Here is a 26,263-nt window from a genome sequence, read left to right as displayed (position 1 = left end):
TCTTCCTCCGTCCCTCTTTAATTCATCCACTTCCGGCAGTTCCACGCCCCGCAGTGACACGGGATCTTGTGCTGATCGTCCTCGAAATCAAACTGGTAATCGTAGGTGAGCTGCGGGAAGAGGGGGGGTGGGGGGGGGGGAAGGCAGGGAGTCACTCACTGCTGTCCTCCCCCCCCCCGAGCCCCCCAGGCCCCCCCCAGCCCTCCTCCTGACCTCCTCCCCTTTGGGGATGCGCCGGCTGGAGATGATGATGATTTTGTCCTCCTTGTCGAAGGTCACAACTTCGGCCACGCAGTTCGGGGCGCACGAGTGGTTGATGTACCTGGTGGGGGGGGCGGGGGGGGGGGTATCAGCACCTGGGGGGGGTATCAGCACCTGGGGGGGGTCCCTCTATATGTATGGGGGGGACGCAGTGTTCTGTGCTCACCTGGCCGGGCCCCCCGTCAGCGTGGCGTCAATGACGTGCTCGTTGTTGATACGGAACATGTAGATGCCGCGGTTCTGAGGGGGAAAAAGGAGTGTGTGTGTGTGTGGGGGGGGGGTCACAGCCGCCCTGAAGCCCCCACATCCCAACCAGAGCCTCTCCATAACCCATCAGAGACCCCGTGCTCAAACCAGAGCCCCCTGTCCCACACTGGAGACTCATGCCCCCTTCCCGCACCACCTGTGCCCCCCCCTGCCCCAACCAGACCCCCACCTTCCCCATTCAGACTCCCCTCTGCCCCCCCCCACCCCATCCAGACCCCGATCTGCCCCATCCAGAGACCCACCCATCCCATCCGGCACCTCCTATGCCCCACCTGCCCAAACCAGCCCCCCACCTGCCCCATCCAGCCCCCCATCCATCCCAACCAACACCCCCTGCGCCCCACCTCCCCATCCAGACCCCCCCCTGCCCCATCCAGCACCCCCTGCGCCCCACCCGTCCCATCCATCACCCTCCGTGCCCCACCTGTCCCATCCAGACCCCCAGAGACCCCCCCGTGCCCCCCAGCCCCCCCCACCTGCTCCTCGTAGATCTTCTCCTCCGGTTGGCCACCTCGTTGCGGATGATGGTGCCGATGTACTCGATGACCATGGTGTGCTTCTCGATGTCCTTGGCGGCGTAGAGCCCCAGGCCCTGGATGCGGGACCTCGCCAGGTACACGTTGTTCTTCCACTCCGTCTTCAGGCGGCGGTACTGGGAGGACTTGGAGTGCACGAACTGTTTGCTGTACGGCGTGTTGGTCTCGCCCGTGAAGGTGCTCTGGTAAGCCTTGGACATGCTTGTGCTGTTCAGGGTGTGCGGCCTTGGGAAGAACCAAAGGGGTCAGAGCCGAGGGACCCTCCCCCCCCCCCCCCCAACCTCGGGGTGCCAGTTCTGTGGGATGGCAGCAGATCCCCCCCCCACCCCCCCGGCCCGGCCCCGCTCACCGCTTGTAGTGGGTGAGGATTTTGGGCTCGGCGCGGGCGCAGCCGGTGGGGTTGATCATCAGCGGCAGCTCCATGAGCGGATGGCGGCCATAGCGGAACAGGTAATTCTGGCAGCTCTCCACACCAGGCAGCTGAAGGGGGGGGGGGGGAGAGGGGGGAGCAAAGGGACAGGGGGTCAAGCAGCAGCACCCCCAGCAGCAGCCCTTCCCCAAAGGGAGGACCCCCCCCCCCCCCCACGCACCGACTCAGCGATGCGCAGCACCGCGTGCACCGTGAGCCCGAAGAGCTCCTCGCCCTTCAGGTACTCGGGGAAGAGCCGCAGCATGTCGGCCTCCTTCCTCATCATCGCCACCGGCTCGATGATCCGGTTCCACACGGCTGCCAAAAGGGAAAGGAACGGCGTTGGGGCCACACGTGGCACCCCAAACCCACGGGGGGGGGACAACAGCTGGGGGTGGGAAGGGAGAACTGGGATATGACATCTGGGGACTGGGAACTGGGATATGTCACCATAGGACTGGGAACTGGGATGGGACCGTGGGACTGGGAGCTGGGATGGGATCGTGGGACTGGGAACTGGGATGGGATCGTGGGACTGGGAACTGGGATGGGACCGTGGGACTGGGAAACGGGATGGGACTGTGGGACTGGGAACTGGGATGGGATCGTGGGACTGGGAACTGGGATGGGACCGTGGGACTGGGAAACGGGATGGGACTGTGGGACTGGGAACTGGGATGGGATCGTGGGACTGGGAACTGGGATGGGATCGTGGGACTGGGAAGGCACACGGGACTGGGAACTGGAATGGGATCATGGGACTGAGAACTGGGATGTGGCACCACAGGACTGGGAACACTGGGGCACTGGGAACTAGGATGGCATGTGGGACTGGGAACTGGGATATACCACCGTGGGACTGGGAACTGGGGTGACACTGTGGGACAGGGAACTGGGATGGGATCATGGGACTGGGAAGGCACACGGGACTGGGAACTGGGATGACATCATGGGACTGGGAGCCACGATGGCACACGGGACTGGGAAATGGCATGTAGCACCACGGGACTGGGAACTGGGATATACCACCATGGGAATGGGAACTGGGATGTGTCACCATGGGAATGGGAACTGGGATGACATCGTTGGACAGGGAGCCGGGATGGGATCATGGGACTGGGAACTGGAATGTGGCACCACGGGACTGGGAATGAGGATATGACACTGGGGCACTGGGAACTGAGAAGGCACACAGGACTGGGAACTGGGATGACATCGTGGGACTGGGAACTGGGAAATATTACCACAGGACTGAGAACTGGGATATACCACCATGGGACTGGGAATTGGGATGTGGCACCACAGGACTGGGAACTGGAATGGGATCATGGGACTGGGAACTGGGATGGTATTGTGGGACTGGGAGCCAGGATGGGATCACGGGACTGGGAACTGGGATGGCATCCCAAACCAATGGGGGTGGGGGGGACACAGCCCCCACCAGCTCACCCTGGGGCGAAGAGTCGGAGAACACGAGATCCTCCAGGCCCTGCTCGATGACCTGCACGACGAACTCGGGCCGCCCGTTGTTCTCGCAGATGGTGCAGCGGTAGCAGCAGCGGCGGTTGTTGGTGCGCAGGCTCCAGTAGATGCGCGTGGCCTCGTAGCCCACGGGGTAGAGGGCCGTGACGCTGTGGAAATCGGCCATCTGGTGGGGCAGGAGCTGCCCGATGGCGTGGAAGACCAACCCCCCCACGCGGAACATGTGCAGCCGCTCGCCGCGCTGGATGATGCTGGCGATCTGCTTCACCTCGTCCCGCTCGATGTAGACGCGGCGGAAGACGGTGAAGGTGCTGAGCTCCTGCTCGCACGGCCCCTTGAGCTTGTGCAGCGGGCACAGCATGGTCTTGTCCTTGAAGAACATGCACTTGGCACGGATGGCACAGGCGAAGTGGTAGACGCTGGGGCAGCGGATGCGGTTGCAGCTGTTGGTGGCCCCGGTTTTCTGGCACAGGGAGCACTTGGTGAGCAGCCCGCGGTGCAGGGCCACCTCCACGTTGATCAGAGCCCCCCCCTGCGTCTCGTACACCTCCGTGGACCACAGGGCGCAGTTCAGGTGGACCCAGAGGTCCAGGTCGAGGTTGAGCAGGCGGGCCGGCCCGTCCGTGGCACCGTCGCCCTCCTCGTGGCAGAAGCAGCACTTGCGCAGGTCGCGGGGCACCTTGTCGGGGCGCAGCGTGGTGCCCAGCTTGTCGATGAACTCGGCGATCTCCTTGTCGCCATCCCTCTTGGCCCCCCCTTTCTGGATGGTCACCAGGAAGCGCAGCCGTTTCCACCTCACCCCCTTCCACTTCTTGAGTCGGGGCCGCGCTTCGTCCCCGTCCTCCGGCGGCCGCGAGCGGGGCTTGAAGCGGGGCGGCGAGTGGGGGGCTGCGGCCCCTTCTTCCCTGGGGGCTGGGGAAGGGGCAGGGGGCGGCGGCGAGGAGGGGGCCGGGGGGCCTTCGTGGGCGGCCTCGGGGACCCTGGCGGCCTCAGCGGGGCTGGATGGGGAGGGGACGGAGGGGGACAGAGGGGGAGAGGGCTCCTGGGGCATGACGGAGAGCTGCCGCACGTCCAGGTTGGAGACGTTGTTGACGTAGCCGTGGTGCAGGGCCTTCTCGGGTACGGGGCTCTCCTGTAGCGTGGGGGATGTGAGTCAGAGCACCCCGATGGGCTCCCACCCTTAAGCTCCCCACGTGTCACCCTACAAGGACCTCCCAGATCCCCAACCCCTTCCCTGCGGTGACACGGGACCTCAGCACCTCAGGGAAACCTCAGTCCCACAGAGACCCCCAGAAACCCCTCCCGGTGCCTCCCACAGCCAAACCCTTACACACACACACACACAAACCCCTCCACCACAGCCCCGTGTGGACCACACCCCCCCCCCACCGAGCCCCCCACGTCCCCCTCCCCACCCCAGGGGCCCCGCCGACCTGTCGGAGCAGTGTCAGGAGGTCCAGCTCTCCCTTCAGGCTGTACCCCGGCAGCACCGCATCGAACTGCTTCAGCCACTCGGAGCTGCTCTCCTTGCCCCCCAGCACCACCTTCTCCTTGCCCCCCAGCATCCCTGCAACGCAGACGGAGGACGGTCGCAGAGCACCCAGCACAGGGGGCGGGGGGCACGGGGGGGATACGGCGGATGCTCACCACACACGTCCGTCTCCACCTTCTTTGCCTCGACCACGGCCGCTCGCATGGGGCCGTCCGGGAACAGCACCTCGTAGGAGCTGGGGATCTTGACGCTCAGCAGCTCGGCCATGGCCACCATCACCCCATTGAGGTTCTGGGGGGGACGCAAGGATGCAGTGGGTGTCACCGTACAGGGACCCCCCCCTCCCCTCCCCCCGTCCCTCTGCTCACCTTGGCAGCTGCCGCAGACACCGTCAGCATGACGGACACCTCGCTGCTCTTGCCCTTCTCCCACGGGGCACCGGGGCCGGCCGCCCCCACCTTCCCTGGGGGTGCCCCAAAGGGCTCTGTGGCCTCAAAGGGTTTCGTGTCGGGGAACACTGGGGGTGGGGGGAGAAGGGATCAGTCACCCAGACCCCCCCGCTGCCCACGAGCCCACCTAAGATGCCCTGGGCTCCCACGGGAACGCTGCTAGGAGTGGGTCTTCAGGGACCCCGCTGTCACAGACCCCACAAGACCACTCAGTGGCTCAATTCCCCATAAACACTTACTGCAATCAGGCCCTACAGGGCCCCTCTGCCCCACCGGTCCGTACTCCACTCCTACAAGTCCATACGATCCCTTCTACGTACCCCAACCCCAATAAAACGCTGTGGGTCCTCCAGGACCCTCCTGCACCACTCCCACAGGTCCATGTGCCCCACAAATCCCTGCCAGGTGCCCCTGGCCCCGTTCCTGCCTGCTCCACGCCCACCTGGGATGCTGGCCCGGGGGATGATGGGGATGATGGGGGACAGCACGCGCTCCTCCAGCTCCGGTTTGGCCTCACTGAGCAGGGGGAAGCGCAGCAGCTCCTCGCCCAGCACGCTCTCGGGGGACGAGGCGGGGACGATGCTGTCGGGGGAATCGCTGTCGTCGTCGCTCTCCATCCTATGGGGACAAACGATGTCAGGGCCGCGCCGGCACGACCCACGGCAGGGGTCGATGTCACCCCACGGGGTGGCTCACCTGACGTCCTCGGTCTGGTTGTGCGGAGGGGTGGGCAGAGCTGCCAGCAGGTCCAGGCTCTTCACCTCCACGGCCGGCGTGTCTGCATGGGGACGGGGCAAAGGGGACGGGATGGGTGCCACGGGATGGGGGGGCACGGGATGGGGGGCAGGTGGCATTACGGGGCTGTGCTGACCACGCTCACCTTTCTGGGGCTCACGGGCCGAGTCGGCGTCCTTGGGCTGCTCCCCCATCTCCTCGGCCGCCGTGACACCGTTCACCATCTTCTGCTGCACGGAGGGGGGCGGCGTGGGGGGCAGCGAGGAGGGCGGCGTGGGGGGGTTGCTGAGGTTGTTCTGGGTGGGGGGGGGGGGGGGGGTGGGACAGCGGGGCGTGAGGGGGACGTTACGAGCCAGGACCCCCCCCCGCCGCCCCACACACACACACAGGACACGGATTGGGGCGGGGGAGGCAGGAGCAGCCCCCTCACCTTGGTGAGCAGCTGGGAGTAGTAGTCGGGCACGCTGTCCAGCACGGCGCTGCCGAAGGCGCCGCGCAGTTGGCTCTTCCCGTTGATGGGACTGCTCCCGAAGGGCGCGAAGAGGCCGAAGTTGGCCGTGATGGTCGGCTCGGTCAGCGGCAGCAGCGAGAGCTCCTGCGGGCAGAGAGGTGTGAGCGGGAGACGGGCCCACGGGGGGCAGGGACGGTGCCACGCCGCGGCCCACGGCCCCGGACCTGCTTCAGCTTCATCAGGGCGTCCCCAGGGCGCAGCCCCTCGTCCTTGCGCAGCTTCTTGCGGGAAGCCGGCACCCGCTCGGTGCCCTTCTGCACCCGCTTGGGTTTGGCAGCCACCGGCTTGCGGGCGATCGAGGGGTCCTGGGGAACATGAAGACCCATGCAGAGCCCGTCCCTGAGAGCACCCCCCACCCCCCAGCCCCTGTCCCGCAGCATGCCCGCTCACCTCCCGGCCCAGCAGCACCGCTTGCGGCCGCGGCTCCATCGCGGTGCCCCGGTGCTCCGCGTGCCCGTTCAGCTCTCCCGGGCACTGTGCTGACAGCTGCACGTTCTTGGCTCGCAGCAGTTTCTGCAGCAGGAGGTGCCCGGCCTCGGAGCGGCCGCCCGGCCCCGCGGGGCCGCTGGTTTGAGCAGCACCGGGCTCCCCGTTGGCCTCCGCTTTGGCTGCTTCATCCCCATCCGCCTCGCATTGCACCACCGCTGCCGCCTCCTCCTTCGGCTCCTGCTTCACCAGCACCTGGGGGGGCTCAGCCCCATTGATGTGGGTCTCACCAGGGTCGGCCGGGTCTGCTCCGGGCACCTCGGGGTCCCAGCGTGCTGCATCGGGTGCCAGCCCCTGCTCTGCCGGGCTGGGGGCTGAGGCCGGGACCCCCGGTGACGTCTTCTTTGGCTCTTGGGGGCTCTGCTCAGGGCTGGCCAGCTGCTGGGGGGCACAGCCCACACCCAGGGATGAGGGGGCCAAGGGTGTGGGGAGCTGGACGAGGCCGGGCTGGGGACCACGGGCAGTCAGGGCTGCTTGCACCAGCTCAGCCAGGGGCTGCTGCGGGGTGGGGGGCTGCCCCCGCGCCCCCTGCTCCTCTGCTGGGACCCCAGGCCGGGCCTGGAAGAGGGGTCCCATCGGGCGGGGGGGCTGGCGTGCCTGGGTGCCGTGCTCCGGGGGCTGCCCAGGGAAGGGGCCGGGCTGGCGGAGGGTCTGATTCTGCTGCAGGAGGTTCTGCTGATGCCGCTGCACCAGGAGGGCCTGGAGCTGCTGCTGCTGCTGCGGTGTCAGGTGCCGCAGCTGCGGGTTCTTGGCCAGGACCCCCTGGAGCTGAGCCCGGATCTGACCCATCAGCGGCCCCGGCACCTGCCCCAGGAGACCCGGGGACAGTGCCGTGGGACCCCCCCCCGGCTGCGCTACCCCTGCTTTGGGGCTCTGGAGCCGGGGGGGCTGCGGTTGGCCCTGGGGGGTCCCCACCGGCCCCTTGCCCGGCTCTGCAGCCCCCGCAGCGTCCCCGTGTGGCTCAGGGCGAGCGGCCCCGGGGCTCTGCGGCGGGGCGAGCAGGGTGCCCGGCGTGCCAGCCGCCCGCAGCCCCGGCTGGGTGGGCACGGAGCCCAGGACCCCCGGCTGAGGGGAGCCCAAGAGGAGCTGCTGCCCTTGCCCCAGCTCGGCCTGGTGCTTGGGGGCTTGGGGCTCACCCAGCGCCACGGGGTTGGGGGGGCCCTGCTGCTCCCCTCCGTGCAGCTGCCCCCCACTCTCGCTGCCCTCGACGGGCAGGGTGCTCCCCCCCTCCACTCCTCCAGGCTGCTCCTTGGCGGCCAGGACCGCCGGGGCAGGCTGCATTCCCTGACTCAGGTGCAGCACAGAGGGGGCCTGGCCCATCGCCCCGTGCTGCGGAAAGTGCTGGATCGGGGGCTGCCCCTGGCCCAGCCCCAGGAGGCCCTGCTGGGCTGCAGCCCCCGAGTTCTGCTGCTGCTGCGGAGCCAGCAGCGCCCGCGCCTGCCCCAGCTGCTGGGACAGCACGAGCCGGTGGCCCAGCACCCCCGGAGTCTGCGGCGAGCCCAGCACCCGCTGCTGGTGGGGGGCCAGCAGGACCTGCCGCTGGGGTGGGGGGTGGCCCAGCACCACCTGGTGCTGCAGCCCCGGTGCGTGGCCCAGCAAACCCGACTGCTGCTGCTGCTGCTGCTGCTGGGGTGAGAGCTGCTGCACCAGCAGGCTCTGCTGGCTGCCCATCAACCCCGGCTGCTTGGGCACCATGGGCTGCCCCACGGCCCCTGGCTGTGGGGTGGCTGCGGGCTGCTGCTGCTGCCCCAGCAAGCTGGGCTGCCCTACCATGGCTGCTGGTTGCATGGAGCCTTGTCCCATGACGCCCGGCTGCTGCATGGAGGTCTGCGCCATCACAGCCTGCTGCTGCTGCATGGAGCCCTGGCCCATGACCCCTGCTTGCTGCATGGAGCCCTGTGCCATAACAGCGGGCTGCTGCATCGATGTCTGCGCCATCAGCCCTTGCTGCTGCATCGAGGATTGTCCCATGACACCGGGCTGCTGCATTGCTGTCTGTGCCAGCATGCCTGGCTGCTGCATGGAGCCCTGAGCCATGCCTGGCTGCTGCATGGAGCCCTGAGCCATGCCTGGCTGCTGCATGGAGGACTGTCCCATGACACTCTGCTGCTGCATCGACGCCTGTGCCATGATGCCTTGCTGCTGCTGCATGGATGCTTGGCCCATGATGCCCTGTTGCTGCATCGACGCCTGTGCCATGACGCCCTGCTGCTGCTGCATGGATGCTTGGCCCATGATGCCCTGTTGCTGCATGGAAGCTTGTCCCATCACCCCTGCTTGCTGCATCGCTGCCTGTCCCATGACACCCGACTGCTGCATCGACACCTGGCCCATGACACTCTGCTGCTGCATGGGTGCCTGGCCCATGACACCTTGCTGCTGCTGCTGCTGCAGGGACACCTGCCCCAGCATGTTCTGCTGCTGCTGCTGCTGCAGTTTCTGGGCCAGCTGCATCCTCTGGAGCTGCCTCTCCTGCATCAGACGACTGTCGGCACTCAGCCCACGGAGCGCGGGGTTCCCGGAGAAGAAAGCATTGGAGGTGCCGGGCACCGGGGCGTTCCCCACTGCCTGCTGGCCCATGAAGGACAGCCCCTGCTGCATGGCCATGGACACACCGCCCTGGGGCAGCCGCAGCCCCCCAGGCTGCCCGGGCTGCTGGCCGAGACCTTGGGCCCCCACCACGGTCCCCGCAGGCTGCTGGATGCCGTGCGCCGAGAGGAGCTGCCCGGGGAGCTTGGACATGAGGCGGGGGCTCTGCGAGGGGCTCAGGGCCATGACGGCCGAGGCTTGGTGCTGGTGCTGCTGCTGCTTGTTGCGGTACTCGGCCATCAGGTTGGTGTGCTCCTTCTGCTGCTTCCGCACCTACAGGGAGGGAAGGCAGCGAGCACCAGGGGGTGGGCAGTGAGCACCAGGGGGTGGGCAGTGAGCACCAGGGGTGGGCAGCCCACTCGGGACACACACCCCCTCCCTCTCAGAGCCCCTCCAGGACACCCCCACCCCCTCTCAGAGCCCCTCCAGGACGCACATCTCCTCTCAGAGCCCCTCCAGGACACCCCCACCCCCGCTCAGAGCCCCTTCAGGACACCCCCACCCCCTCTCAGAGCCCCTCCAGGACACCCCATCCCTCTCAGAGCCCCTCCAGGACACCCCATCCCCCTCAGAGCCCCTCCAGGACACCCCATCCCTCTCAGAGCCCCTCCAGGACACCCCCATCCCTCTCAGAGCCCCTCCAGGACCCCCCCCCACCCCCTCTCAAGGACACCCCCACCCCCTCTCAGAGCCCCTCCAGGAACCCCATCCCTCTCAGAGCCCCTCCAGGACACCCCATCCCTCTCAGAGCCCCTCCAGGACACCCCCATCCCTCTCAGAGCCCCTCCAGGACCCCCCCCCACCCCCTCTCAAGGACACCCCCACCCCCTCAGAGCCCCTCCATACCTGGTCCAGCTGCTTCTGGATCTTGCTCTGCTGCTCCGTCACCAGCTTCAGCTTCTCGGCGTCGGCCTCGGGGAACTCCCGTCCCGCCTTCTTGGCCGTGCGCTGTTTGGCGCACAGCGCTTTGCGCGACTTCCGGTGCGCTCCGATCTGCTCCTCCAGCACCTTCAGCTGCATCTGCAGGAGCTGCTGCGTGTGGAAGAGCCACTCCTCGTACTGCCGCTGGTCGGCCTCGTCTGCAGGGGGGGGGAGCAAGGGGGGGCTCAGCTCAGCCCTTGGGAGCAGGATGACCCCCTCCCACAGCCCACCCCCCCCCCCGTGCTGTCTCAGTACTCACTGATGACACCTTGTGCGAAGGTGGGAGGGTTGGGCCGAGCCTGGGTTGGGTCAGTGCCGCTCCGTTCCTGAAACAGAGAAGCGTTGAGCCCCCTCCCCGCAGCCCCCCGTTCACCCAGGGGCAACCAAAGCTGTTGGTGCACACAGCTCCTTCCCAGCACGGGACCCCAGCCCCACTGGGGAGGGCACTGCCCCACTGCACCCCGCTCACCTGCCCGCCCCCTGCCAGCATGTGGTTCTGCATCTCTGAGACGGCCGGGCCGCCCGAGAGCCGCTGGGCCAGCAGGGAAACCTGTTGCCTTTGGGGGAGACACAGAGAGGAGGGGTGAGATGCGGCCGATGGGTCCTCCCCGCCCCACAGCCCCACTGTGCCCCTTACCTGTTCATCCCCGGGGCCACCCCAATGCTGCCCTGGGCCATCACCTTCTTGATGCCCTTCAGTGCCACCATCTTCGCTTTGGCAATGGGGTCCATGATGTCCTCAGCAGCAAACTTGTCCAGGTCTGTGAGAAGAGATGGGACAGAATTAATCCCTGCGTGCAATCACCCCGGGCTGACAGCTGGGCCAGGCTGCAGCCCCACATCTCCGACCCAAAATCGCCTCTGAGCGGCAACCCAGCCACCCCAGACCATGAGATCAAGGCACCACCTACCCGTGTCCGGGAAGAAGCTGTTGGCCAACTGCTGCTGCATGACGAGCTGGGGGGGCTTCAGGCCCAGGGTGGGGGGCTGCACCCCAGCCATGGGCTTCTGCACCAGCACCTGCTGCTGGCTCTGCTGCGGCTGCGCCAGGGCCACCTGCACGCCGTGGGGAGGGCCCAGGACGTGGGGCTGCCCGGAGGCCATGCCCATGTGGGGGCCCAGCGCCGGGCTCTGCTGGGGGTTCCCGAGCCGGGGGGGCTGCGGTGGCATTAACTGCGGCCTGGCCACCAGCCCCAGCTGCAGGGGGGGCTGTGGGGTGCCCATGCGGGGTGGCTGTGCATCCAGGGGCTGCGTGGCCGCGTGCAGCATGGGGTGCCCCGGGGCGGGGAGTTGCGGGGTACCCCGCGGCAGGTGGGCCGACATCTGCTGCTTCTTCTGCAGCTCCTTCTTCTCGTGCTCCAGGAGGTCCTCGATGAGCAGGGGCAGCTCGCTGGCCACCAGAGAGCTCTCCATCTTGTCCAGCTCGTCGGCTGGAGAGTGCCGCGCGCTGCCCAGCCCCAGCGCCCCGCCGTCCAGCTCGAATTTCTCCAACAAGGGGTTGCTCTGGCTGCCCAGCTGGGCAGGGGCCAACCCGCGCCCGGCGCTGACGTAGGGATCCTTCTCCAGCGTGGAGCTGTTTGGGAAATGAGTCAAGCCGAGGCGAGCGGGGGCAGCGCTGGGGCTCAGGAGGGTCTGGCTGGGTTTGAGGCCCAGCCCCAGCGACGCTGAGATCTTATCGGTGCCCTGCAGGGCCTCCGACTTGACAGGGAGCTGCTGGGAGCTGCCAGCGGTGAACTGGCAAGGTGAGGTCTTCAGGCATCCATCCTCCAGTTTGGGTTTGACGTCGGTGGGCAGCGCGGCCGCCTTCACCTCCACAGATTGTGCCTTGAAGGTGGGGTCGGGGGGCACAGGTCCCTCTTTGGGCGCATCCTCCGCCGTTGGCGCGGCGTCTTTGCCATCCCCGGGGTCAGGGAGCTTCAAGCTGGGCCCCGTTGGCTCCGTCTTGAGCTGCGCCTCGCGCTCGGCCTTCTCGTTGGCCGACTCGACCAGGCGGAGGTGCTCGTTGAAGATGTCCTTCTTGTCGCCGGTGTCCAGCTCGGGGTCGGTGTAAGCCAGCAGGTCGAACTCGTCGCCGTTCAGCAAGTCATCCAGGTGGGGGTCCGCCGTCTCCAGGCTGTCCAGGTTCCCCAGATCATCGTCCCCTTTGGCCACGTCCGGATCCAGGCTCAGGTTCGCCAAATCGTCGTCGTCTTCCAAGTCCTTGTGGGAGCCGAAGTCGTCGTCCAAGTCGGGCTCCACCGGCACCTCGCAGGGCAGCCGCCCGCCCTCCAGGCTCAGGTGGCTTTTCCCCGGGGCCGGAGCGGTGCCGTCCTTGGTGCCATCGGGGCGCAGAGCAGAGCCAGAAGACAGCGGGCGTGGGGGGACGTGCTGCAGCTCCAGCCCGGGGGTGGGCAGCGGGGCGGGGGGCACCGCTTTGGGGTGCAGCTGGTGGTGGCTGTTGCTCATCTCGGTGCCCTGCGGCGACGCGGGCGGCAGTGGCACCACCGGCATCTTCTGGGGCTGCAGCGCCGGGGCGGGGAGCGCCTGCATGGGCACCACCGGGGCGCAGAGGGGCTGAGGGGTGCCCTCGTCTCCGGGCAGGAAAAAGCGAGGCCGGGGGGGTTGGGGGGTGAAGGGGGAGCCCACGATCCCAGCGGGTCCCTTCTGCACGTTGTGTCGCAGCTCGATGAAGGGAGCACCCAGGGTGCCGGGGGATGCGGGCAGCGGTTCGGTGGGTGCGGGAAGGCGGGTGCCCAGGGTGCCCACGGGAGTGGTGGCGGGTGGGGGAGCGAAGCGGGAGGTGACGGGGACACGCAGGGCCGCCTGCTGCTGCTGCTGCCAGAGGTGCTGCTGAGGGGACAGCGTCGGGAAGACTCCACGGGGGTAGAAAGTCTGGGGGGGCCCAACCGGCGCCCTGCAAAACACCACGGCGTTGGGGAACCGCTGCGGCCCCAAATCCACCATGCACGGAGACACAGAACTGCTCCGGTTGGAAAAGAGCTTCAAAGGTCATCGAGTCCAACCGCGCTACCCCAACTCTGATAACCCTAAACCGTGTCCCCGAGCACCACGTCCGAACAGATTTCAAACAAGTTCGGGGACGGTGACTCAACCACATCCCTGGGGCCCCGGTTCCAGCGCTTACCGACCCTTTCTGCAGAGAAATTTTCCCTCATCCAACCTAAACCTCCCCTGGCACAACTTGAGGCCATTCAAAGGGACATCCTACACTATCCTGACCCCACCCAGCACCACCACGGCCCCAAACTCACCATCACGGGACACCCCCTAGCATCCTGATCCCACAGCAGCCCCATCTCCCTACACAGAGTCCTCCAAACGCCATGGGCACGCACCTCTCTGTCGTCTCCACCCAGGGGGGATCCCCCACCCCCACCGCGCAGCGCTCACCTCCCATTGATGTCCATGGCAGCCGGCGTGGCAGCGGGCGGGGGCCGGGAGAGCCGCTCATCCTGCACAAACGTGGCCCCCTGCACCATGACGGAGCCAGGCAGCTTCCCACTGCCACCCGCAGCGGGCAACGTCCCCAGGAGACTCTTATCCTGGGAGAGAAGGGCACGGCATCACCCTGCCCACCCACCCGCGGCCTCCCCGGGGTCCCCCTGCGTGCTGTGCCCTACCTGGGGCGGTTGGTAGGCGGCCATGCCGCGGCTCAGCTCGAAGGGCTGGCTGCTGGAGTCGGGGGCCCAGCCCGATGGGGACGGCGTGGCCGCTGCTGCCGCGTTCTCCTTCTCCTGCCGCAGGCTGTTGCGTTGGATCTGCTGGCGGATGAGCAGCTCACGAAGCCGCTGGCGCTGGGGGGATGCAAGCATCAGGGGGTGAGTGGGGCACAGAGAGAGGTGGGCCCGTCCCAAGCCACCACGAGGCGGACCCTGCGCCGTGCCGCCCTGCACAGCTCTGGGGGTGCAGCGCAGACCACGGAGACCCACGCGTTCTCCTCTCACAACCCACCCCAAACCCAAAAGGACGCATAGTGAGCCCTCACCTGTCTCTGCTTCTCCAGCTCCGACTGGCTCATGGCGCCCACGGCCCCGTCCTGCCCGCCAGGCAGCTCGGCCAGGTCACGGTTTGGGGGTGCTGAGAGCCCCGCAGTCGCCTCCTCCCTTTTCTCAGCCCCCACTGCAGCTCGGGGCAGGAAGGCGATGCCGGCATCCGGCTGCTGTGGGGCGGTGGGGGGCTGCTGGGGCAGCACCGAGGGCGGCCGGAGCGGGGAGAGGCTGTAAGTGGGGTCAGAAGCCCCCGTGCCCAGAGGGCTGCTGGCTTGGTGGAAAGCGGGGGACGAGGTGTAGGCTGAGCTCTGGGGTTTGCCGGGGACAAAGTGGCTGTTGATCCCATGGGTTTGGTGGGATGGGGAGCCCTTGAGCGGCTCAGAGACGGCCGGGGGAAAGGTGAAGCGCATGGGGGGCTGGCTGCCCGGGAAGACGCTGGCACCGGGGGAGCGGGTGAAGGGGGGCTGCTGCCCACCTGGTGGTGCCTTGGTGTGGGGCTCTCCTGCCAGGGTGCCCCCAAAGCCCCCGCTGGCTGCCGGGCTGTGGGACAGCGGGCCCGGCTTGAAGCCCGGCTCCGGCATCTGGGGCCGGGGGGGTTTGTGCAAAGGGGTGAAAGGGTCCCGGGATTGGGGCCGGGAGGGGGGCTGGGAATAGGGATCCGGGGATTGGAAGCGGGGAGTGACGGGCGATTGGCAGAATGCTTCGTTGGAGAGAGGCCGGGGGGTGAGCGGAGACTGGGAGCTGGATTGGGACTGGGGGCTGGCGGGGACCCGGGAGAAGGGCTCCGAGGGCAGAGAGCGGGGTGGGAGGGAGCAGCAGGCGTCGGGAGGGGGCTGCGGCCGAGGGGTCAGCGGGGGCTGCGCGTAGGGGTCGGAGTAAGGGGACTGGCGGTAGAGATCGGGGTGAGAGGGGGGTGAGGGAGCCAGGGGATGGGGGTCGGGGGGACGGTGCCCCAGCCCCGGGCTCTGAGGTTCTACCTGAGAGACCCGAGGGGTCATGGGGGCTTTGAAGACATCGGCAGCCTTCAGCTCCGCAGTGGAGAGGTGAGAGCCACCTGGGGAGTCTCCGTAGCCCACGGTGGGTGTGTAGCTGGGGGAGCAGACCCCCAGGCTCCCCCCTTCCTCCTTCTTCACCTCCAAGCCCTTCTTCTGCTCCCCAAAAGGAGGGGGAGAGAGCAAAGCTTCGGAAGGGCGGGCACCGGGGCTCCCCGGCACCGAGAGGTTGTCCAAAGAGGGGCACCGGGGCTTCAGGAAGGGGTCAGGGGTCCCAGGCTGGTGCCGGGGGGTGCCGGGGGGAGTGGGGTGGAAATCAGAGGACTGGGAGCCAGGGACGGAGCGGGGAGCAGCCAGGGGTTGGCTGGGGAAGGGCTGGAAAGCAGCGCCCGAAGTGGGGCTCTGGCCCAGGGGTGAGGAAAAGCGGGGTTCCAGCGAGTAGGTGGGCGCAGCACCGTAGGGGTCGTGCGAAGGCACTTGGGCAGGGGACTGGGGTGGGAGCTTGAGGAAGAGCTCGCTGGGTGACTCCGGCCCCCCTCCTCCTCCAGGACCCGGCTTCAGGAAGCCCTCGCCCGCAGCTGGGGGGCTGCTGATGTACACGGGCTGTGTCCCCGGCGGCACCGGGATCCGCAGGTGCAGCGAGGGTCTCTCCGGTTTCCGCAGTCCCTCCCCTTTGGTCTGCTTGTTGATCTGGCTCTCGGCCTGCTGCAGAGGAGAGCCCGGCCATCAGGGCAGTGTGCCCACCTCCCCCGATGGGGCTGGGGAAGGGGCTTAACGGGGCAGGACCCCCCAGGACTGGGACAGGGCCGCCGGGCACCTCTGGCTGCAGCACGTACCTTCTGCACCTTGTTGATGCGATGAGCCGCCCGGTTATCTTTGGCCTTTTGCTAACAAAAACACAAAGGCAGCTGACACGCGGCCCCCCCCATCCGGCAGCCCTTGAGCCCCCCCCTCCACTCCCGTGTACCCCCCAGATGCTCACCAAATAGGGAGCTTTGTCTGCAGCAGGGACCTTCCTCCAGAGCTTCATGATCTGCTTGCAGCGGCTCGACCAGTCTGGGAGTCCGGTAGCAACAGAGGGCACAGAGAGAGGAAAAAGTCAGCATTAACCCATGTACAGCGAGTCCCCCTCCCCCCCAACCCAGAACACCTTAGGAACCCCCTCCCCTCCCCCTTCAGGACCAACAGCTGGCAGCGAGATCCCCCACCACTGCTGCAAGGAGCTCTTCAACCCTACAGCCGTACAGCAGAGGGGTCTGCTCCTCCAAACGGGGACTGCGGTGACACATCGCATCCCAATCCACCCCAGCACCCCCTCCAGAGCCCTACCTGGATAATCCTGCTTGAGGTTGGGGAAGTTCATGTTGGCGTAGAGCACCGGAGAGATGGTGGAGAGCTCGCCCAGTTCCTCGTCCTTCTCCCAGCGCTGCAGGCTGCGCTGGTTGTAGGACAGCCCGTCGCCCTCGCCCTCCGTTGTGGGGGTCGTGGGGGTCGAGGGGGTGGTGGCAGCCGAGCTGCTGGCCCAGGGGCTCTCGGGCTCACAGTGGTCCGGGCTGAAGAAGCCACTCCGCTCCCTGCGTGGGTAACAAAGCATCAGGGAGAAGGGGAACCCTAATACCTTGTGTCTGCCCCCACTGTGAAGGGCTGCCCCATCTCCCGTGGGGCCCCACGTACCGGTTATCGAGGAACGGGGACTGGCAGACCCCTGAATACGAATCCAGGGAGACGGATCCAGAGAGCGAGCCCAGCGAAACGCTCCCTGCAAGTGAAGGGAGGGGTTGCACTATTAGGCCTGCTGCCGGGCTGCGCCCATCCTTGAGAAGCCTTCACACAATACAAAATCCCAACCCCGTGCCCCCCGATCCAAAATCCCCTCCGTGAAGCCCCCAAAATCCTTTCTGCAACAGAAAATCCCACCCCTTCGCAAATGTTTTCCCATTCAATTCCCAAAGAAACAAGGAAGAACCGGGAGACGGAGCATCTGCTCACTGAGGGCAGACAGTGGGGTGGGGGGGAGGGTTCCTGCCCCCCTCCTACACCCTGTGAGCACCCACCCTGCCCTGGCAGCTGGAGCTCTCCCTGCAGGAAGGGACGCTGGGCCCGGCCGGGGTCCTGCCCTGCACCGCTGCCCTCCACGCAGTTGAGGGGCTGCTCCCCACGCTCAGATGAGCCCAGCACGTCCTTGAAGAGCTGCTGCACGTCTTTGCTCTCCATCTTAGGCAGCTCTGTGGGGGGAAAAGGAAGAGATGAGCCCCGAAATTCACACTGAGGGAGCGGAAAGGAGCCACGGGGATGGTGCTGGGGGGGGGGTATCTCGCTCCTCTTCTCCCCGCCTAGAGGGGAGCTGGGGGTGGGGAAGGAGGTGATGGTGGGGGGGGCCCTCACCCTCCGTGGGGATCTTGTCAAGGTCGGAGCTCAGCGCGCCCTCCCCAGGGGTGGCTGGCTTCTCAGCGTCCCCACGGTTCGGGGAGTCCTTGGGGTCATCAGTCCCTGCAAGGAGGGATTGGAGTGATGCCCTCAGACCCCCCACGCTGGGACCCCTCCCCCCCCAAGGCTCAGTCCCATTGCCACTCCCCCCCCCGGCCGCTAAAGCCAACTCCTGGACCTCCAGGGCAGGCAGGGCGCCACACCGCCCGGGGGCGCTCTAGGCAAAACTCTATGATCACCGTTGCTACTAGTAACCCTGCAAGACCATAGAGTTCACCCAGCAGGTCCCACCCCGCCTAGACTGCCGTGGATACCATAGAGCAGCCCCGTCTCTATGGTGGGAGACACTCTAGGCCCCCTCCCGAAGGCCGCAGGAGGACTTGGCCTGGAGTCTGGTTTGCTCCTAACTGGCTCCACACAGACTTGGGGGCCTGGGGGGGGGTTAGGGGGGGGAATCGGGGTCCCAGGGCTCACCCGCATCCTCGCCCTTCGCATCATCCTTGCCGTCATCGTCCAGAGCCGTGGCACTGCCATCTGTGCTGTCATCCCCTTCCAAGCACAGAGCTTCAGTGAGGCTGAGCACCTCCCTGGGGGTGCCAACCCCCCCCATCTCCCCCCAAACACCCCTGGGTAGCCACTCCCTTCCCGCTCTCCCCTAGCCCTATGCCTCCATCAGCCCCTCTGAGCTGGTGTTCAAGTTCTCCCATCTGGGCTCACCTCGGGGATGAGCGGGGATCTCCCTCCTTTCTGGGGGGATCCCCTGCAGAGCCCCTGCCACGCTGGGGTCCCCTTTGTGCCGTGGGGCACCCTGAGCCAGGGAGGGGCGGGCAGCTCCGTCCCCAACACCGCCCGCTGCCAGCAGCGCCTTCCGGCTCAGGTCCATCAGTGCCTTCCCAAAAAACGCTTCCTGCAAGGTGGAAGCCACAGTCAGTGCCCCAGTACCCCCCCTCCTCCATCCCATCACCTCCACCCCAGCCACGACAGCTCCCCCCGTCGTCTTTCCCATCCCCATTTGTTCCCATCCAAACTCGTTTCCATCCGCCCCCCCCCTCTGCCCACCCCACCTGCAGGTACGGAGGGAACATGTCTTCCAGTTTGCTCTTTTTCCGTGCACGGCGTTTCTTCTTCTCGTCCCCCTCGGTTGAGCCCGGATCCAGGCCACCCTCTGCAGGGAGGTCCCCTGGAGCTCCTACGAACAGCATTACCACCCCATTACCTCCTCTCCTCGAGGCTGCCCCCAAATACTGCAGGAAAGCCTCCAGTATGGCACTACCGCAGCACCCCACAGCGCACCACTCCAGTCTCAATCCATCCCCTGGGAATGGGGGACACCAAAAAAAGGGGGTGGGGGTCAGGCTCAGTGGGTTCCTACCTTCCTCCGGGTGCCCCTCGGCGCTCAGTCCCTCGCGTCCCACATCAGCCAGCACCGCCGGGACCTTCTTCAGGCGAGTGTGGGACTTGCGCTGCCGCACCATGAAGCCACCGATGCCTGGGGGGACAGAGGAGCACACAGAGGTCACCGTGGGTCCGTGGAGGTTTTCCCCGGGGGCGGCCACGGGCAGCACTCACCAGGTCGGTACGGTTTGCGCTTCCTCTTCTTGCACTCATCCGGGTCCTCCAGCCCCTTCCCCGAGTCCACGTCGGCCCCCACGTCACGGTCAGGGCTGGCTGGAGCCTCCAGCTTGATCTCACACTCCATGTGCTCCACACCCACTGCCAAACGGGGAGAGCACGTCAGCGGGGGTCCCTGTGGCACCCCCCCCTCCAGCTCACCCACCGGGGAAGGCGCACCTTCAGCCTTGAGCAGCTCGTCAGCATCCAGGTCGCCATCCTTCTTGTCGTCAGGGCCCAGGGGGTCGCCCCCCTCCAGCCCCCCATCCCCATTCAGGGCACCCAGACGAGGAGGGGCTTTGCGCTGCCGCCGCTTGTGCAGAGGGGACATGGTGAGGTTGCGCAGCACCGCCATGCCCGTCTCTGTCAGCCAGACGCCCTCGAAGCGGAAATACTGCGGCTCTGCAGGGACAAAAGGCGGTGTCAGCAGGGACAGAAGGCAGCGGGGGGGCACAGCCAGGACACCCCAAGGAGCTGGTGGCACCCACCGCAGCGCCCTACGTACCTGGCTCCTTGGCCTTGGCCAAGATGTCTGGGGCAGGCGCAGGCGCTGCAGGGGGAGAAGCAGACACAGAGGCGAGTCCTCACTGCCCCACAGCCCCCCAAACCCCACGGGTGCCCCCACCCCAGGTGCTCACCAGCTGGTTTGATCACATAGGGCTGGCAGGCGCTGCAGTCGAAGCCTTCATCCGCCGCCTGCTCCACCTCCTCCTCGGTGAAGAGGCTGTCGCATGCTGCGTGCAGCCACCTGCGGGCAAGCGGGGACTCAACACACACCCCAACCACCCCACAGACACCAGATCCCCACGGAGCACCTCCCCCCCTTCTGGGATGCTTTAGAGCAAGGACACAGCCCCACGCAGAACAGCTCCAGGCAGCAGGAAACCTCCGGGGTGCACGCTCCACAGGACACCGCCACGCAGCTCCAAAGCAGAGGCTCAAACTGGGACGAACAGGGCCACAACCCAACCCCCCCCACCCCACAACCCCCGTGACCCACACGCTGTGGGGCTCACCGATCGCAGTGCCGGCACTGGATGAGCAGGTCGTCCTCCACGTACTTCTCGCGGCAGAAGGGGCAGACCACGAGGCTGGCACACGGCGCGCAGTGGGTGTAGTTGTTCTGCCACTCACAGTGGAAGCCGGGGGAAGCCGCCCCGCACTGCACGCAGCACACGCACCTGGGGAAGGGGCACGGGGTTCAGTGCCGGCCCCCCCCCCCCCCACAGCCCTCCCCCGTGCTTCCCAGGGACCCTACCCCCCCCCCCCACGCACCATTTGCACTTCCATCCGCCCTTGGGCACGGTCTGCAGCGGCGGGTCCAGGCAGTAGGTGTGGTAGCTGATGTCGCAGTCGTCGCAGAGCAGGAGCCGGGACGGGTCGGACGCTTTGCCGCACACCTCGCAGACGATGCACTCCACGCAGCGCCAACCCTTCAGCAGCATCACCTTCGTGATCTGGGGACAGCGGAGTGAGCAGAGAGGGCAGAGCCGGAGCGGGCAACCAGGAGCACCGCACAGCAACACAGATGCGGCATCACCCCCCCCACCCCACCCCCCGTGTGCCCCCCAGGCCATCGGCACGGCCACAGGGGACACTGGGCACAACACAGACCCCCCCCCACCCCCCTCCCCCGGCCACCCCCAGGGTGGATCCCAGCACTACTCACCTTGCTGTTGACACAGTAGGGGTGGTAGCACTGGGAGCACTGGGAACACGCCAGGAGGTGCCCCTCGGCCCCACGCCCGAAGCTGCCACACACCACGCACATGTCCTGCGGGAAGGAGGTGGGAGGGGAGCCGGGGGGATGCAGGAACGTGACCCCCCCCCCCCCGTCTTCCCATCCTAGAGCACCCTGCTCACCTGCATGAGCACAAACTTGTCGGTGTTGGAGAAGAGCACGACCGTGTTCTGCATGGTGTCGTCATCGTCTTCGTCCTCCTCCTTGCTGGGCGAGCTCTCCACGTCGGCGAGCTGAGGGCAGAGTGGGGGGCTCAGGCCCAGGGACCCCCCCACTTGCCACGCACTTTGGTGGGCAACAGCAACAGCCCAGGGGGCACAAGGACGCACACAGCAGCAGCCCTCTTCCCCAGGGAGCAGCTCTGCACCAGCCCTGTGCTGGAAGGTTGAAGCCCCCGCACCCCACAGCGCTGCCTCCAGGACCCCAGCCCACCCCACTGCAGCACCCTGAGGACTCCTGAGCCATTACTGCAAGGGTCTGGGATGGAGGGGATGGGGATGGAGGGGACACGCTCGGCTCTCAGCCCTGTCACCTAGCAGCTCGGGGACACCCCAGCCCCCCGCCCCGACCCCAGCCTTACTGCTAGCGTGTCAACAGACGAGGTGGTCGACTTCAGGCGTGCACGGCCCCGGCCCCGGGTGCCATGGGACCCACCTCGGGGGCGCCTCCGCCCGGGGAAGCTGCTGCTGCGACCCTAGGGCCAAGGGGAAAGTGGGGTTATAGCAAGCTGGGAGAAGGGGGGGGGGGGGGCGACCCGGCCAGAACCCACCACACGCCCCAGCACAGCCCCCATCCCACCCCATCGCCATGGGGGGGGACACCGTGAGGGCTGGGGACCCCTCCCTGTACCTGCTTGACCCGGGATCGCCCCGGGGAGCTGCGCCTCCGGCCCTTGTCCACGTCCCCTTTGGTGGCCGGCTCGAACAGCAGCGAGTCGTCGGTCTCAGCGCCCATCGGCAGCGAGCCCGCATCCTCCTTCTGCAGGCTGGTGTCACCCGAGGCCGGCCCCAGCTCCAGGGACAGCGAGCCCCCACCTTCGGGGTCTGGCGAGCCCAGCAGCGGCTCTGAGCCGGGGAAGCTGCTGCTCGTGTCCCCCTGGCTCAGGTTGGAGATCTCATTGAGGATATCGGGACGGGGACGCAGGGTGGGTGGCTCAGGGCCCCCCTCGTCCCCACGCTCCAGAAGCTTCTCCCCAGCTGCACACACTTCCATGGGGGTCTCAAGGCCCAGCTCCTCCGGCTCCAGGAGCAGGGGGGACCCCTTGGATTCGGAGATCCCCCCTGCCCGCCCTTCCTCCAGCCCATCCTCCTCGCTCAGCGGTGGGGAGCTCCCGCTGGCACCCTCCCTCTCCAGCCTCGGTGCTTCTTCTTCCTCCTCCTCTTCTTCCTCAGGCAGGCCCTGGAAGGGCCCCAGCTCTGGGGGTGGGCTGGCACGGGGGCCATCTCCAGGGGGGCTTCTCAATGAGTCGCCCTCACCACCACCCATCTCCATCTCCTCGTCCTCGGGGGGCTCAGCAGGGGCCGGGGTGCAGGCAGGGGAGCCCAGGGGGGGCGGCGGGGAGCCAGGGGGCTCTGTGTCCATGGCAGTGCCGGGGCTGCTGGGGGGCTCAGGCAGGGCTGGGGTGGGTGGCTCAGACACTTCATCCTCTGTGGTGTGAGGCAAGGGGTCTGGAGGGCGGGCGGGCGAGACAGCGCAGAGATCTGGGGGTCGGAGATGGGGACAATGATGATGTAGCCCCCCAGCAGAGATCCCTCCCTCCAACTCCTGCGTGCCTCCAGACCCACCTGGGGGAGCTGGGGGTGGCAGTGCCATCTCGGGGGGCAGCAATGGCTCTGGCTCCAGCTCCATCTCCTCTTCAGGGGGCACCTCCGGGGCCAGCTCAGGAGCTTCCTCTGCCACAGCCACCTCAGGGAGAAGACCTGCGGGATGGGGCACGGGTCAGGGGGGCCACAGGGGGCCCTTCACCCCCTGCACCATTTGGTTTGGTCCTCCAGCCCCTCACATGCCCCATAGTATGGCATCAAAGCGTGAAAACAGGCAAGGAGCCAAGAAACCCAAGCGTGAAAGCCACTCTTCCACGGGGAACGGAGTGGGAAAAGTGACAGATCCGGGGGTCCCCACTTACCCGGCGGCTTGGGGTCCTCCTCAGCAGGCAGCTCGCAGGGGGCCGGCTCCTCAGGGTGCAGCTCCTCAGGAGGTGGCAGCTCGCTGATGGGGGGCTCCTTGGGCAGCAGCTCATCAAGAGGAGCTTCGTTAGCGGGCAGTTCATCAAGGTGCTGCTCACTGGGGAGCGGCTCCTGGGGGGGCTGCTCAGCGAGGGGCAGCTCATCCAGCAGTGGCTTTTCGGGGGGCAGCTCCTCAGGGGGCTGCTCATCAAGTAATTCCTTTCCAGAAGGCAGCTCAACAGGGGGCTGCTCATCCAGAGGGGGCTTTCCAGGGGGCTGCTCTTCGAGGGGCTGCTCGTCCAGTGGTGGTTTTTCGGGGGGCATCTCATCAACACGGGGCTCATCGGGGGGCCGCTCATCCAGGGGCAGCTCGTCAAGGGTAAGCTCGCTGATGGGGGGCTTGCAGGGGGGAGACTTCTGGAGGGGCAGCTCATCGAGGGGCAATTTCTCCAAGGGCAGCTCTCGTGGGGGTAACTCACTGAGGGGAGGTTGAGCAGGGGGCAGCTCATCCAGAGATGGTGCATCGAGGGGTGTCTCGATGGGGGGGGTCTCGATAGGGGGGGTCTCGCTGGGGGCCATCTCATTAGGGGGCAGCTCATCCAGGGGAGCGCTCCCGAGCGGCAGTTCATCAGGAGGGGGTTCGTTGTGGTGCAGCACATGGGGTGGTGGCTCATCGGGGGGCTGCACATCGGCGGGCAGCTCATCGGGGAGCAACTTCTCAAGGGGCGGCTCTTCGGGGGTCACCTCCCCGGGTGGAGACTTCTCAGGGCCTGGGGGTGTCCCTTCGGGGTCCCCCTCGGGCTGTAGCTCCTCGTTGTGCCCCACAGCCTCAGGCTCCAGTGCAGGGACAGGCATCTCCACCGGCTCACCACGCTCAGGGGACACCAACCTGGAGGGGGGGGGACACAGCGAGGGGCTCAGGGCTGCAGACATCCCTCCCTCCCTCCCCCAGGGCTGTGATAACCCCACAAAGGGGGCACAACCAGGACCCCCCCCCCCCCACCACTGTTCTCTCATCCCAACTCACGCCTGGGCAGGGGGGTCCGGCTGGGGGGCTCGTTCCTGTGTCCTGGTGGCTTCCTCGGCCGCACGCCGCTGCTGGCATCCCTCGCACACTGAGAAGCTCCGGTGCCACTGACAGCCAGGGTCGAGCTCCGACGGACGCCGGCCACAATCCGAGCACACCCGGCAGTTCTGAGGGGCAGAGGCACATCAAGGTGGGAGGGAGGGGGTCCAGGCACCCCAGCGCTCCCCCCAAAAAGCGAGGACGGGGCTGCAGGGCGCACCTTGCACTTCCAGGAATCAGCGGGGACGCCCTCGATGGCCGGCTCCATGCAGAAGGTGTGGTAGCCCTTGTCGCACGCCTCGCACACCAGCATCATGGAGTCCTCACCGGGCTGCCTGCGGGGCACGGCGGGGACGTCAGCCCCCTCCTTCCACCCTGCACCCATCCCCAGTGTGAGGAGTCACGACAGTGTGGGGGGGGGGGGGGGATCCTCACCTGCAGGTCTGGCACACTTTGCACTCGGGACACTGCCACCCCGAGCGTTTGTGGGGCGTCAGGGTGATGTCCAGGCAGGAGCCGTGGTAGTGCTGCCCGCAGCTGGTGCAGAAGAGCAGGTCCCGCAGCTCGCCCGGCCCGTCGCACACCACGCAGCGTGCGTCCTCTGTCACGGGACAGGCAAAGATCAGCGACACCAGTAAAGACCAGCAGCCGGTCCCAGTGCTGGATTCTGCCCCCGTGCACCCCCGGCTCCTCACTGATGAGGCAGAACCCAACACCAACGCACCCATCTGCACCGCCTCGGCCACGTGCTCCGGACACAGCAGCCGCAGAGTCTTCATGGACTGGAAGGAGCCGCCGGCAGCGGCGCAGGGGAAGTGGTAGAAGCGGGGGCAGCCGGCCGCCCGGCACGGGATGGTGGCCCCCATCCGCCGACAGTGTTCACATTTCTGCAAGCAGAGCGGGCAGAGCTCAGGGCCGGAGGGGGGGGAATGCTGCCCGTGCCTTGGTGGTGGGTCCAGGCTGAGCTCCCACGCCCCCACCCCCCCCCCCACCCCTTGCCCTCCCCTGCTCACCTGTGAGATCCCTGAGAAAACAGCTCTCCCCACACCGGTCAGCCCCACTGCGTCCTGCTCCACGCCAGCGGACCAGGCTGCGCAGCAGCGGTGAACCCAGCAGTGCCCTGTGGGAGGGGGGGGTTATCAGGGGCGGGAGCCCCAAGGGGAATGAAGGACAGTGGGGGGGGAGGATCTCGGAGTGACCATGGCTCACTGGGGACTATGAGATGAGGGGACCCAAAGGGGACTGCGGGATGAGGGGAGACCCCAATAGGGTACCATAGGAAGAGGGGCGATCGAAGAATCGCAGAACGAGGGGCAATCCCAGGGAGACAGGGGATAAGGGGATCCCTGAGGGCACTGCAGGACAGAAGGGGATCCAAGGGGTCCATGGGATGAGGGGGACCCAAGGGGTACCACAAAACGATGGGAGAACCCTGGAGCCCAGGGGATGGGGAGAACCCCAAGGGGATCCCATGTTGGGACCACGCTCACCCGTCGGCTCGAAGAGCTGCACCGCTGACACCCGCTCGGAGAATCCAATCTGTGCCAGGCCACCACCCGGCGCTCCCAGCTCCGGGGGGGCCTCACTGGGACCCTCATGGGGCTGCTGCCCCCTCAGCCTCTCCAACCAGTCGGGCGCCGGCTCGAAGCGCTGCAGCTCCCGCTGCCCGTGCGGGCTCCAGTCCCCACAGTTGCAGAGGGCGCAGCGGCGGGCTGGCGTGCTGCAAGAGACAGAGGGCATAAGGGACACGCAGAACTCCCCCCCCACACACACCCCCCCCCCCCCAAACCTCCCCCCCTCACCTCCCAGCCTCGCCAGGCCGCTCGGCGTCCGCGCTGCTCTCCAGCTCCGGCCCCACAGACGCTCCTTCGGGGGGTTTCAGGGGGTCCCCCTCGGCGCTACCCATCTCCTCCGAGGACGCGGCCGCGTCGGCTGCGGGGAAAGCGGCCATCAGGAACGGACACCCTCGTGCCATGGGGTGGGGGGGGGGGCTGAGGACCCCCCCCTCACCCCCCATACACACACAGCACCCTGGCACGCGCTCACCTGGCGCATCCGCCTCCTTGTCCTCGCTGGGCGGTTTCTGTTCGTCCATCCTGCGTCCCTCCGGAGAGCCCGCAGCTGCCAGAGCACA

At 67.2% G+C, this 26,263-nt stretch overlaps 1 protein-coding gene across 1 annotated transcript; it reads right to left on the bottom strand.

Annotated features, from left to right (window-relative positions):
• On the bottom strand, positions 1 to 26,227 carry KMT2D (lysine methyltransferase 2D). The gene is given in 55 exon segments (XM_065753866.1): positions 1 to 110; positions 214 to 322; positions 428 to 501; positions 1,005 to 1,027; positions 1,030 to 1,289; positions 1,414 to 1,544; positions 1,655 to 1,791; positions 2,923 to 4,087; positions 4,389 to 4,522; positions 4,603 to 4,738; positions 4,816 to 4,964; positions 5,339 to 5,514; positions 5,593 to 5,674; positions 5,777 to 5,927; positions 6,062 to 6,226; positions 6,307 to 6,447; positions 6,533 to 9,490; positions 10,064 to 10,296; positions 10,398 to 10,464; positions 10,608 to 10,695; positions 10,776 to 10,899; positions 11,050 to 13,031; positions 13,529 to 13,680; positions 13,759 to 13,932; positions 14,124 to 15,824; positions 15,956 to 16,006; positions 16,102 to 16,175; positions 16,449 to 16,693; positions 16,794 to 16,878; positions 17,174 to 17,344; positions 17,505 to 17,609; positions 18,021 to 18,095; positions 18,264 to 18,453; positions 18,611 to 18,735; positions 18,919 to 19,035; positions 19,116 to 19,259; positions 19,338 to 19,559; positions 19,663 to 19,707; positions 19,796 to 19,905; positions 20,174 to 20,338; positions 20,433 to 20,614; positions 20,827 to 20,931; positions 21,021 to 21,131; positions 21,479 to 21,592; positions 21,748 to 22,598; positions 22,683 to 22,817; positions 23,024 to 23,952; positions 24,091 to 24,257; positions 24,350 to 24,464; positions 24,565 to 24,730; positions 24,854 to 25,016; positions 25,143 to 25,249; positions 25,620 to 25,849; positions 25,932 to 26,061; positions 26,176 to 26,227. Coding segments are annotated over 55 exon segments (16,083 nt in total). The 5' UTR covers positions 26,225 to 26,227; the 3' UTR covers positions 1 to 17.
• Positions 26,228 to 26,263: the final 36 nt, after the last annotated feature.

The sequence above is a fragment of the Cyrtonyx montezumae genome, unplaced genomic scaffold (assembly GCF_038088225.1).
Source record: "Cyrtonyx montezumae isolate F1298 unplaced genomic scaffold, pur_monq_1.0 scaffold_85, whole genome shotgun sequence".
In the NCBI taxonomy this organism is placed as follows: Eukaryota; Metazoa; Chordata; class Aves; order Galliformes; family Odontophoridae; genus Cyrtonyx; species Cyrtonyx montezumae.
The sequence above is the reverse complement of the archived record's forward strand: the minus strand, read 5'-3'. Positions and strand labels throughout refer to the sequence as shown.